Source organism: Falco cherrug, chromosome 7 (genome assembly GCF_023634085.1).
Source record: "Falco cherrug isolate bFalChe1 chromosome 7, bFalChe1.pri, whole genome shotgun sequence".
Taxonomy (NCBI): Eukaryota; Metazoa; Chordata; class Aves; order Falconiformes; family Falconidae; genus Falco; species Falco cherrug.
This window is the reverse complement of record NC_073703.1, coordinates 10,227,793-10,241,492: the sequence shown is the minus strand read 5'-3', so window position 1 is coordinate 10,241,492 and position 13,700 is coordinate 10,227,793. Positions and strand designations below refer to the sequence as shown.

The following is a 13,700-nucleotide window of genomic DNA, read 5'->3' as shown; positions in this document are numbered from 1 at the left end:
GCTGAATATGGAGTGTCAAGAGGTGAGTGTGTGAAGAGGGTGGCTGTGGGCTATTGTTTCCAAAGGAAAAAGTGTTTAAGGGGGGGAAGATTTTCTCTCTTTTTTTGCTTTCAAAAAAGAGAAGCCCCCTGAGATAGCAGCATGCTGAATCCCTCTAAAACCAGTCTCAGACATGTATGCTTAAGTTGAATAGATCTTTTTCTTCCAATAAAGAAGCCAAAGTAAGAATTCAAACTCAAATCTTTATATGTTGCTCTGCCACTAAGGAATTCCCATGAAGTAAGACAATGCATCCTGAAGCATATCAGCAACGTAGCTGGAACCCACAGAAAATGAAGCGAAAGGTGCTTTTCAATATGAACAAGGGTATCCAAATCTTGCCCGTAACAACCTGAGGTTTGAGAATAGCTTTACTGATTTATTTTAAAAGCTGTTCAGTTCACCTTTAAGCTTTGACTTAAGAAGACAGTGATAATAGCTGCTTCTTGAACCAAAGGAGAGTATTAAATATAGGAGGTATGAGACCCCGAGGTGCAATCGTAGCTAATAGATTTCAGTAAGACAGAAGCAGCTTTTTTATACAACCCTACAGTTTCAGCAGTGAAATATATATATAGCAGAAAATTTTGCAACACTTTGCAGTAAGAGGTAAAACATGATTGAATCTCTTTAATATTCACTGTAATAACATGAAACATGACTGAATCCCAGTATCCTCTGGATGTATTGTCTTATTCCGTAGGAATTCTGCTGTGAGAGGGCAGTGTAACAGTGTCTTCGTATAAAAACATTACTACAGTTTCTCAGAGAAGAGATTAAAGCAATGCCATTGGAACCAAAGATTTGGAGTGGAAGTGTCAGGGCTGGCAAAGAGTTTTAGACTCGTAAGATCCTGAATGCATCCTTTCTGGATGGTGTTCACCGTGCATCCTAGCAAAGCCTTCACTCACTGAGGCACTTGCTTTTGTTTTTCCTACAAGCCCATTTTTTTACCTCTCTTCTTCCAACATGAAAAAAACCAACAGTGTTTCTCTTTCAGAAGGACTTCCCAATCTGTGGTGCAACCCGTTAACTCCCTTGTCTCAGAGGGTCTAGACACCAGGTTGCTCCTATGAGTCTTTTGTCCTCTCCTCTGGTAAAAATGACTTGAAATACTCTTTAAGGTTTCCACATCCGTGCCTGCATTCATATAGGTAAAGCTTTGGCGTTCAATGAAAACAAGTCCTTCCTCAAGTCTTAGGAGGGGCAATTTCCAGGCCAAATTATCTTGAAATACTGGAAAGCCAGCTAAAGCCAGCAGATGGGGATGACAGCCCTCCGAAGTTCAGCCTGTAGACCTTCAAAGCTTTGTCTCAGGATCTCTCGGCATGTTAATCAGTAGGAGCTCACACCTCAAAATTATGATCCAAATGCAGAAAGCATGCCGCTCCTGCCTCCTTGCTCACCGCCACAGCTGGATGTTACCCGCTTAGGTGGCATCCAGCACCAGTGCAGCATTGAAGCACACAACCTGCTTTCAGCAGCACAGTCTCTTTGCTTGTTTCTGGCAGGAGCCCAGCTGAATTTTTAAATTCTAGGTTAAGTGTGTAGTTGTCCACATGTTTCAACAAAAAAGCATCTTTAACTTAGAAGCAGAACCAGCCCAGTCTGGAATTACCAGTCATTGAAATGCCGAACAGAGGGCTGGCGCTGACATTTTCCCAGAACCAGGTTTTTAGATGTGATGGCTAGAGCTAGTGTTTCTAGCAAAAAGATTGTCTTGACTTTATATCATCTGTTTTTTGTTTACTACATTTGTGCTCTTAATGGCTGGTTAAAATGAATACCAAAAGCCCATATAGCCTTTCTTAACTCCTGCATTTATTAACATGTAAGGAAGATCAAACAAAATCTGCAGGCTCTAGTCATCAACAAAATAAAATAAAGAGATCTCGGTTACCACAGGAAACAGTAAAGACAACCAAGTTATTTGTAGTCTTAGGATACATGTCATGGATGTCACTATTTTGCTGATGACAAGCTGAAGGAAGGGTTTTTTTTTAAGCCTGGAAATCCAGGTTAATGATGAAACTGTATCCAAGATTAAACACTTTTCTGTCTAGAAACTGCAGTCCTTGTGTCTGTCTACATGTGTATTTATAGAGTCTCAGGCATTACAGCACCTATGGATGCAGTGATACTGTCGAGGGTATGTTGTGCCTGTTTGTTGTTGGATTTCAGTAGATGCAGTGCTCTCCTTTGCTTGCTGTCTTAACCCACAGCAGTGGTTTAACCCATCAGGATTTTTCCAGGGTTTATCTGCTTCCAGTGTCCCCCTGTAAATATAGAAGAAGGAAGAGAGATGGTTTACGTTATGTAGAACATCCACGTTTTCTTCTGGCTGCTGCATGCTTGGTGCACGTGTGCTGGCTGGGGAGTACAAAGTTGCAATGTGGATGTCCAAACCACTGCTGGGGCAGCGTGAAACAGGGGCCTCGACAATGTCCCTGTAGGAAGGGGAAAAGTAGAAAAGCAAAGCGTTGCCTTTATTAGTTAAATGAGGTTGGAGTGATCACTCTGCTTTAAGATTGCAGCTCTGCTGCAAACTGTGATTGAGAAACACTCATCAGTAGTTGGCTGCGTTGGGAGAATCCTGCTGTGATATTTCATTTAACGGCGCACAGAAATTTTCCCTTCTTTTCAGATTTAATCTTTGGCATCTATTAGAGGCCATTATTTCTTTTCCTTAGACTCAGAGAAAACCTTCACCTGTGTCAGGGAAAGGTCCAAAAGTAGATCTCAGTGCCCCAGCTGATTTCAGGCTCTGAACTGGAGTGCTATGGCATCCTTCAGGTGAGCACCCCAGAGTGCAGAATTACCAGGATCTAAACAGAATGCAGCAAGGCTGTCCTTCTCCTCTTTCATTTACCCCTCCACTCAGTCTCATTAGGCAAATGAGAAGCTTAATAAAAGCCACTTAAACTTGAGTAAAATCCTTCCTGCATGTTGATATCAGCAGGAATCTCTTCCATAGACATTGAGTCCAAGCTAAAAACTTATCCACAGACTTTGTTTAGGTTGATTTAGAACTTAGAAAATTAGAATCACAGGCTGCAGCTGGGACCATTAACCTTGATAAAGTATCCTCTCCATTCACTGCAATCACATCCTCTCTCTTTTATCATAAGGATCATAAAAGCATGATTTGTCTCTCTTATTTTGACAGGTTTTATCCCACCTCCGCTGATCTTTGGGGCTGGAATTGACTCCACATGCCTGTTTTGGAGCACGTTCTGTGGCGAGCAAGGAGCCTGCGCGCTGTACGACAACGTGGTCTATAGATACCTGTATGTTAGTATTGCTATAGCCCTGAAGTCATTTGCATTCATCTTATATACGACCACCTGGCAGTGCTTGAGGAAAAACTATAAAAGATATATCAAGAACCACGAAGGTGGTCTCAGCACTAGTGAGTTTTTTGCCTCTACTCTCACCCTAGACAATCTGGGGCGGGACTCGGTGCCCCAAAATCAATCACATAGGACAAAATTTATCTATAACCTTGAAGATCATGAGTGGTGTGAAAATATGGAGTCTGTTTTATAGTGACTGTGGAGGGGTGAACTCTATTAATAATACAAGGGTCCTTTTTAATAAAAACAAGAAGAGCACGAATGAAGAAACACAACTGCAAAACAACAATGGCAACGCAGGAAACTCTTGTCTTTTTCTCAAAGTCAGACCCAGCCAGGATTCTTGAGAACAGCATCTTTTAATGGGATCGTTTGTGACATCCTGCGGGGTGATGGAGCCGCTGTGGCTGGGTACCAGCCCCTTTGATGACAGTACGAGCTTCCAAGAAGGGCATCTGCAAAGGTTCATCGGAAAGCTTGGCAAATGGACAGGCTTGGGCATAAGGCATAGAAAAAGCAAGGTGGTAACAGCAGTGCCGGAAGAGGCGTTTGTGGTTGCAAACAGGGTCCCAGGGATACATGGAGCCCTGCAGTGTGGGCTGAAGGATTAGCCGGTCTGGGTGCTATTCAAGCCCGCTGCACTCTGTGATGGCAAAGAGGGAGCGGTGCTGGAGTTGTTCCACCATCACACTGTCACCAGCCACGAGTCCACGATAAATACCTTGAAAGCTGCTGGAAACCTTCCAGGTGGCGAGCAGTGCTGTCAGAGGTATCCAAGTCCTTCCAGCTGAGGCTTATTCGCAGATTGCAGCTTTGTGGTTGTCTGTGAATAGCTGTGCTCAGATCTCTCAAACCCAGTAAAGTTCAAGACATTTGCTCACACTTGCCAAACGTGCTGTCATTTTTAAAGAGGGATGAATTCCAAGTACTTGTCTGTGTAATCCTCTAATAAGATTTTTTTAAAAAAATTATTTTCAAATCTATGTTAACCCTTAAATCGCTGACAGTTTTCCATAGGGAGGATTTATTTATGCTAGTTTGGGGAAGGATCCTCTAATTCACCCAAACATAATGTGACTCAAGGGGTTTGTTTAATCCTCTGCATTTTTTTATCCATACGCCTTCATTCTAATATGCTACCAAGCCAATGAAGACACATAATATGTTTCTAAAAAAGAGAACGAATGCACTGTGTCTCTATAAAAACAATTGTCAGTTGGAGAATTATAGATAATATGATTTACATAATATAGTTTTTTCATATTCTGTGTGACTCAGTGAATACATATATATATGGAGAGGCTGTTTACATTCTCTCCAGTTTTTAAAGATATATATATATATATATATAATTTGCAATCTAGAAATTGTGGCGGATGTTTTCTTTAAAGTGTGTGTGTGTGTGTGTGTGTACGTGTACAAGATGAAAGGAATACTGACCTTAATCCTGCAGCCCTCACAACTGTTACTGTTTTTTCACCTGAGAAATTCCACTGACTTCAGTGGAAGCTGTGTGAGGAAGGCAGAATAATCTCCCCTCCTGGAGGCCACCTTTTTGCCCTTAGATGTGCAAATAGTGTTCCTATGGAAGGCTGGGTTATGGGAGCAGAGGCTGGCCAGCATCTGAAATTTTCATTGAGATCCTCAAGAGGCACCCATGCAGGAGGAGATTTGGCTTTGCTTTTGCAGTGCAGTCTTGTCTAAATCTGCAAAAATCATGGGTAAGCTTTCATCTGATTTCAAGAAGCATGGGGTCAGGCTTATTTTGCATGCATATTTTTCTTTTCCAAAACATTCCTGCTGGGAAGCAATACAAATTGGTTGTGTTTGATGAGTTTTCCGCAGGAACCAGACCCATTTCCAATGGACGAAATGTCAGAAGGGTTTTAAGGGTTAGCATTGTAATCAAAAAGCTCCTTTTTTTGTTTGTATTTTGAAGCTGTTGTGAACTTGCAGATGTTTAGAGAAGTAACCTGGCATGTTGAACCGAATGCTGGACATCACTTCCATGCAGCTGGTGGAGAGGCTGATCTTCCCTAAGTCCTTGTCCATTGCTGGCAGTGGACACCCCAGAGCTGGCACAATTACACAGGGTTGATAACTTGCCACTCATGTTCAACACCTTTTAAGCAGACTTTTCTCTTACCTAGGCATTGAAACATGGCTGTGGGGTATCAAACTGCTTCCACTTGACTGACTTTACATGTGTGTTTAATTTATGCACAGCATTTTATGTTTGGCAACAATAAGGCGGGAAAAAAAAGGGGGGGGGGGTGTATCAAATAAACTCCACTGTGCCAAATACTTGACAAATATTGTAACTGCAGATATTTGATTCTTGGGTTTCAGCCATGTTAAGAATCACTTGATTAATGGAGTTGAAGGGAAAAAAAAAGTTATCAAGCGATGCAGTGCCATTGTTATGTTGGGTGGTAAATGATGCTTTTTAGACCATTAGATTGGTTTAGTATATCCTGTCTGCTAAAACAGAGATACTGCATCCATAAAACAATGAATTTAAAAAGGCACGGGGTGCATAACAGTCTCATAAAATATGTATAATTGTCAAGTATAAGCCTTTGAAATCATTCTGTACAGTTCTCTTCATTCTGCAAATTTATTACTTAGACTGCTGTCTTTTCAAATGTTAGCTCATAATGTTACACTATACACACACATTCAGACTCGAACACAAATGTCACAGAATAGAACCTTTCTAAAAGCCTGATTGCTTGAAATTCTATAACGTCTTTCACAATTTCATTTTTTTCCCCTCTGAAAGTCCAAGGTGAAGGAGAATAGCATGCTGACATGATGCAAAACAAATTCCCAGTGTTCAAGAGCTGTGGTTTGTCAGTACAGTCAAAAGTCCCCCTTGACTGGAGTTACAGAAACAGGATTCCAGGGCACTTAATGTTTTCTTTTTTTTTTTTTTTTTTTTTTTTTTTTTCATTTAATGTTGTCTCTTAGGTATGGGAGATGCAGTTGAATGGGATTACTTACATTATTTTTAAGCTGTAGTTTAAATTCCTGCATGATGGAGGTTTTATTTCTTTTGATAATGTGACTTCTGAAGAGCTCTCTCCCCATCCCAGTCTTTTTTTTTTTTTTTTTTTTTTTTTTAGGATGTATCTGATGCCTGCATCGTGAAGGGCTTTACTGTCAGTGCTTTGGTACAGATTCAAGAACAGAGCTTTAGTTTAAAGAAAACACACAGACCAAAACTTTCATCCATCCCAGCAGGCTCTTTGTTTTTTCTGATTTCAAAATCACAAGCCAGTTTTGCCGGCGACCCAATTTTTGCTATAGAATTACAAATGAAGAGTCTCAGACATCCTCCTGCTTCCCAAATAGCAGGATGGGCCTTCGCCTGTCAGCACTTCGCTTCCATCCTGCAACTGCCTTAAACATGCAGGAAACTTAAGAACTAGGATGGAGGTGGAAAAATGCCCGTTCCTGGCAGTGGGAACAGGGGCATGATCTGAGCTGTGCAGTCCGCATCTAATGTTGGAAATTTTTTCTCCATATTCAGGGGCATTGAAATTCAGGGTTTTGTTGAGACCTCCGCCTCAGCAGAAATGTTACTTTGACATTTCCAAGCACTGTGTTCCCTGCATGGCCGTCTGCTAAGGAATGGGATGTTTGAAAAAATAAAACTACTTGACATTTAGCAGTCTCTGTGGGATTGTCCAGTTGCCTTGCATGACTTCAGGTTGGGGTTTCCTTTCCCTTGCACAGATAACCACCTTGGTGTAGCCCCAGTGGAACCAAAAGGGGACCCCAATCTAAAACTGATGCAGATGACACTAGAACTGGTTTCTTTGCATCCTTGTTAACAAGGGGTGCATTTTCAGAACCTTTTTATACATAATAAAATCATACATTTTTCTGACTTTGCCCAGCACATCTTGAATGTGCAGTGGGACCGAAAGGGCCATCACTTGAATTATCTAGACAAACCTTCCATTCCTGGGGAATTCAACTAATAGGGGCCTCACACTGCCATACCCCTGTGAGATCCACTGAACTACTCGGTGCTGCTACTGTTGATCTCAGCCAGGTCTCACCTTGCTGGGAAGGTGAAAAGGGAAAGATGCAGAGAGGAATTAGCTTCAATTAGCTGTTAGCTATGCTTCAAAATGCTTCAGAGTTGAACTGATGGTCTGCAGACATTTGGAAAGTGATTGGAGTATTTCCAAATGGCTGAGATGCATTGACATTTTATCCTGGGGGGAGGTGGGGGGAATAAAAATTAAGGGAATGAATGAGATTTGGAGTTCTCCTATACCCATCAGAGTTTTATGTTCATTGCATTGCTGTTGGAGGCAATGTACTTCAGGTTTACCTTTCTGTCTCGGTCAGATACATATTTTTTCCCAGTAAATGAGGTCCTGGGAGACAGAAAGGTGACTCCATCTCATAACCAGCAGTTTCACTCCACAGCAAACCTGAGACAGCCTGACGGCTACCAGCACTGTGAAGCTTTAGCCCCCGAGTCAGCCGCGGCTGTCGCTGCCATGTGAGAGTTTGTCACAGCTGGGTGTGTTGGGCTCAGTATTTTCTTAAGACTTGGACAATCTTGATGTGATGTTTTATTCTTGGCAGGTGACATGGGGAATTGTCGGTATTAAAGACAGATGCAAATGCTTCACTGGATTGATGCGGTAACAGCTTTGTTCCTTTATTCACAACGGTTTCCAGACTTATTCCCACTCTGCCTTTAGACACAGCCATGCTCATCTATCCCCCTAATTTCATGTGAACTGTCTTTGCAGGCAAAAGCAGGTTTGTTGTTGTTTGCTCTCTAGATCTGATTAATGCCTGCAAAGTTCACAGGCTTTCTGTGTGTAGGGCAGAGCACCCCTGAATATAAGCAATAATACTGCCCTGTTCCCATTTATGTTTGCCATTTTTGCTTTTCTTGCCCAAATCTGAGTTCACCTCTCCGAACATCCCGTGCTGCTTCTGTGACTTGCCTTTTCTGTTGGCAGCAACTCCAGGAGACAGGCAGCCAAGACAACAATTGGTGTGAATGTCGGCAGCAGTTTATTAAGATGGGCAATGGTGTGATGGGAGCCTTTAGCATGAGCTAGGCTCAGTTCAGTTATCTGATGGTTGAGATTGATCCGGAGAGGAAGGGAACAACTGGGGCATTGTGGCTGAGCCCCCTGGACTCCCTGAAAGGATTATCCACCCTTCCGTGCTCCTGGAGAGACCTGCGTGCCCTGTCTTTCTGAGACCCATGGCTTGTGGGCATTTCTTCCAAAGTGACCGTCAGCTTCCTTTTTCCAGCCACAGTTCTGCCATCCTCCCAATGGCAAAGCATAGCTTGGCTCTGCAGAGTCAATACGAGATGTTCAGAGTTATTGAGCGGCATTTAAATTTGCCTGGGATGCCAGCAGGTCTCACTTAGTATTATGTATGCTCAAAATATTATAGTTTGTTCTGCTTTTATACACTAAATCTATTCCTTCTAGGCTGCAAATGATGTTTTCTATCATTCCATTGACATTTCTAGCCAATCTGAGTCTTAATACAATTGCTTTGCTGAAAAATGGCCTTTCAGCAGTTCTTAGGCATTAGGTACTTCTTTATTAACTAGTGATGCCAAGTAAAATCTTTGGCCATTGTCTGTTCCCTGAATCTGGTGGAGCAGAAGGAGGCTCTGCATACTCGGAAGCAATACTGATGTTTTCTTTGACAGAATATGAACAGGGAACGCTTTTCTTTCAGCTTCAGTCTTGCCACAACTGCTCAGCTATGAGCATATTTTCGTCCCAAAAGGACACAGGGAATTCAGGAGAAGCCATGTGGATGAAGGTATCCATTTAGATGGCTGCAAGGGTGGGATGTGCATAGTGTTTATGCTGGTTTGCTTGTCAAAACTTTGCTTCAGTCTCTACTTGCTTGATGAATGGAGTGACTGCAAGGATGGGGTCTTTGGGATACTATCAGTTTGAGATGTTTCCCCCACTTTCTTCTGATTAAGTGCAGCAGAGCAGAGTGTCACGCCCTAGGAAGGAAAACATTAGCAACACCCTGACAGTTTGTAGTGCTGGGCTTGCTCTACACAAAGTTGGTGTCTGCAGATGGCAGAAAGCAATAAGAAACTTGTCAAGTCCAACTCAGCAAATAATTTATAGCAACTTCATAAATGAATTTTCCCTTTTATTTCTTCCTTGCGAATTGCTGAGGAAACCAAGAAAATGCCTCCAGTGTATTTGCAAGGTCATTTCTGCATATCATCTGTGGTCTGGAGGGATTTGGAAGAGCTTTCTTATAATTCATACACGTTGGTTTGTTCTGACTAGACATAGAAATCATGGGGGATATTTCTGCTCCCTGAGTTCCCTAAGCTGGAATTTTCTCATCAGTACAAATATTTTGTTCAAAAGTATGTGATTAGGAATTGAGTAAGAGGATCCATGCTCAGTGCCAGTGGGCAGAGTGCCACTGGACATACGCCACTCCAGGACAGCCAAAGTACTGGCTTCCAACTCATAATCCACTTTCCAGGAATATTGTCTCACAGATGCTTGAAATTCTCAGCCTCTCCCAGTGTTCCTACCGGTTAATGCATTCATTTGAGTAATTACTGAGAGCAAACACGAGAAGGGTATGAACCCAGACAAAACCAAATTGCTGTTAAGGTGAAGCAGGTGGTGCAAATTTTATTTGCAATGTTTGTACAGCTCTTAAATCAGAAGCAAAAGTCTCTCGGGAATTGGAGAGTTGCATATGGCCTAACATATCTTGGTTCTTCCCAATTAAAATGCCAGTTGGTAGGACAGCGAAAGGCATCTTTCCCTGCCATGGCTATCTTAGCCCTTTAAAACCCTTTTCTTTTGCATTATGGCATCGCACAATGCAGTGCATTTACTCCTCAATGTAAGCTGCATCTCAGTGCTATGTTTTCGGTGCCTCACAACTCTTAACTTTGCGAACTTGAAAGTAAGAAATGACCCCTGTTCTTCACCCGTGATGCTTTCTGCCTGATCGGAGGATGACGATCCCTCCTGAAGACTCGCAGGCGTTTCCCTAAAGTCTTACGTGCAGTAGGACCAAAACTGTGCTCTGACGATCGCAGGTGGCCTATAAGCTGTGCTCAGAGGTCTGTAGCTCGCCTGCAGCCCCACATTGCCTTCACAGTGTTTTCAGTGCAAAGCATGGTGACGAGGCTATATATAACTGTCCCTGACACATGTTAAGGGTTGCCAATGGTCTATCCCAAACCCAGGTTTGGGAGTCTCCATGTTAGCACATGAAAGCAGCTCCCATCACCTACTTTTGGGAAGGAGCCATCTCAGAGCAGGGTTCGGTGGGAAACTGCAGCAGCGCTGGGACCGCGCAGAAGGGAGCTCTTGGTTCGCTTCGGTACCACGTCTGTAGGGAGGAGGGGTGGGGGTGGGAGCAGGGGAAGAGCTGTGACCTTTTAAAACCCATAGTGCCTACCACTGCAAATGGAACGCTGTATTGTATTATATTATACATGACTACCGTGTAAATAAAGTACAATAAATGTGGTGTTTGTTAGGATTTTGATACAAGACAAATGCAGTCTGCAGAAATGTGTTGTTTTGGTTGTTTGGTTTTTTTTCCTGCTGTATGTACTTATATCACATTCCAGGCGTGGGGGCATTTGGGGTCATGTGAGCTAGAAATGCATAAATGTCATCAGATGGGAAATATTTGCAGTAAGACTATTCTAAAATTCCTTTTGCCCTGTATGGATGAGACCTGAGCACCATATGAAAACCAGTTCAGCGTGGAAAGAGTTGGGGCCGCTTAAATACACAGGAGGAGAGCAGCTCTTGAGCTGAAGTGGTTTATAAGCAAAAGCCATAGTACTGCCCAGCCAGTCCTTGGTCGTGCTTCATTCATGACGGAGAAAAAGCAAAGTTTTTGTTTGGCTGATTTATCTTTGCTTGTTTTCGTGATGACCAGGTTGATCAGCAGCATATGTCTTGCCCATGTAACCTGGAACCTGATTATTCTCTACCCTTGAGATCACTTAGCAGCAGCTACAGCTGAGCAAACTTGAGAGCAGCTTGGGAAAGAAGTTCTGTTCTTAACTCAACCAGCTGATCCCTCTGTGGCTCCGGCGAACATTGAGGGGCTTTTTTTTTTTTTTTTTTTTAAATAATAAGAATATCGGGAACTTTGTTCCTTAACCTACTCCCACTCCCTTCTCTATCTTCATGTTTCTCCATGTGTAGTAACAGAATTAATACATTTCAGCGAGGCAGGTCTGCTACGTGCCCTCCAAATCCTGATGCATCACTTAACTGTGTTGTTAGTGAGAGTTTCTCCAGGCTTCAGAAGCTCAGGATTTTTCTGTCAAGTGCTTGCAGCTGGTGTGTGGATGTGATCTTCCATCAGTGTATGGAGGGTGCTTCCACATGGATTGTCTTGTTGGAGAAACAAGACCACCCCATGTAGTTTGTCACGTCTATGGCTCAAAACTCCCCCACAGAGCTCTGTGCTGGGTCCACGATATTGGAGGGGTATCTACCTGCCTCCGTACCAGACCAGTCAGTGGTGTTTGACCCTCACACCATTGCTGTTCTTCATAGTCACCTGGGCAGAGCAGCATTTGTGGGAGGTTGTATGTGTAGAAGGTTCTTCCTGCATAGGACATCTCCACAGATGGTCTGTAGCAGCGTCCACGGGACCTGGATGAGCCCACATGCTTCTGCCCCTGCCTTGGGCTGTAGGTTAGTCTTCCTATACAGTTCCCAAGGGAAAGTGATCCTTGGAGAGGTCTTTGAAGTGTGCTGGTTTGACTGCTGGTAATTTTGCAGATGTTTAACAGCACTTCCAAAATAAACCAAAACTTGCTTTGGAAAAAGGAAATGTTTCACTGTACAATTGATTAAGAAAAAAAGAAAAAAGGAAAAAAAAAAAAGGAAAAAAAAAAGAAAGAAAGAGAAACCACATGCTCGATATATTTTGAGTACTGTGTTCTGTATTTTTGCAGCTTATATTTTCCAGATGAGCAGTTTAGAAATATGTGATGTGAAATACATACTGTAAGTTTGCTGTAAATGATATTAAAAACACTATTTTCATTCTTGTCCTGTCTCACTGGATGATCTCTTCGGTTCTCCCAGCTTGGCTGGCTGGGCTGGTCTCTCACAGATGAAAGTTTTCAATTTCGGTAAACGTTTTTGTTGAGAGTTTGGGCTGGAGGTTCAATGCCGAGGTTGAAGTTTTGCTGGTAGGTGACAATGGGGCTGAACATGTTCTGATACACATGCAGTGCCTTCAGGGCAGAGTCCTGGTGAAGTGGTTGTGACAGAGAAGGTAAGGCAGATTTTTGAAAAGGGCAAGATAAAGTTTAATTAATGGTTGTAGAAATGGAGAGGGAGAATGAGGACATCCCAGGTGGTTGCAGAATGGGGGAACGTGAATGCCTGGAAGAGAGTAAGATGAGGAGGAACTCAGAAGGAACATGAGCAGTTGGGCAAAATGCTGGGTGGCTCATTGGTAATGAATGTGTCTGACACTCTTTGTGTCAGTTCAGCTGTGGAGGGGAAGAAAAAAAAAAAAAAAAAAAAGAGCTTTTGGCTAAAATAGCACCAGCTCAGTGAAGTGGCTGAGCCCTGCAAAGCACCCTGAGCCCCTGCAGCTGTTTTTGCTCCAAGAGCTGCAGAGGCTTCTCCCTTTATCTCCATGAAAGTGCCCAGTGCCATGGGGTCGGGCCAGCAGAGTGGCACGTTTGTGAGAATGTGATGATAGCCATTTCCACTTGTTCTAGCTGCTGCATCGGTCGGAATAAAAGTAAGCACTTATTTGACCCATTATTTTTAAATGTTTCAAATCTGTCGTATGAAAAGAATCATTTTCTCCTGAGCTTCTACAAAATGATGCTAAATGAGGCAATTACATTCAAACTGAGTTGAATGTTCAGTTATTCCTTGTTTGTTCCATTTTTTATCCTTCCCTGTTCCAATTCTCTCCTCTGGAAAGCAGAGGGCAAAACAAAGATTAAAAGTTAGAAAAAACCCTTCCGTTTTACTGCATACAACTTGAATCCAACCGCTGTTGCTTTGAACTCCCTTTCAAACAACAGAAGCTTTGGAGACCGGTTCAGAAGGAAGGAGTGAGGGAGGAAGGCTGGAAAAAATGTTTTGCTAAACGGCAACGGCACAGAATATTTGTTTCACTTTATTGCTTCCCCTCAGCCTAGCTGCTGCTGGGGTGGGATCCTATGCAGACATCACTCCTGCATGCGCCTCTGGCTGTTCCTTGCAGGTCCCCCGCTGTCCCCCACGGTGGGTGTGCACACCAGCACACGTAACACCCAGC

General features: G+C 42.9%; 1 protein-coding gene across 2 annotated transcripts in view; it reads left to right on the top strand.

Annotated features, from left to right (window-relative positions):
- SLCO3A1 (solute carrier organic anion transporter family member 3A1) overlaps positions 1 to 12,465 on the top strand; it is a 152,642-nt gene extending 140,177 nt beyond the window's left edge. For both annotated transcript variants that reach the window (XM_055716612.1, XM_055716611.1), the window contains exon 10: positions 3,206 to 12,465. In XM_055716612.1, coding sequence (XP_055572587.1) covers positions 3,206 to 3,585 — 380 coding nt within the window. In that variant the 3' untranslated portion in view covers positions 3,586 to 12,465. The remainder of the gene's footprint in view (positions 1 to 3,205) is intronic.
- Positions 12,466 to 13,700: the final 1,235 nt, after the last annotated feature.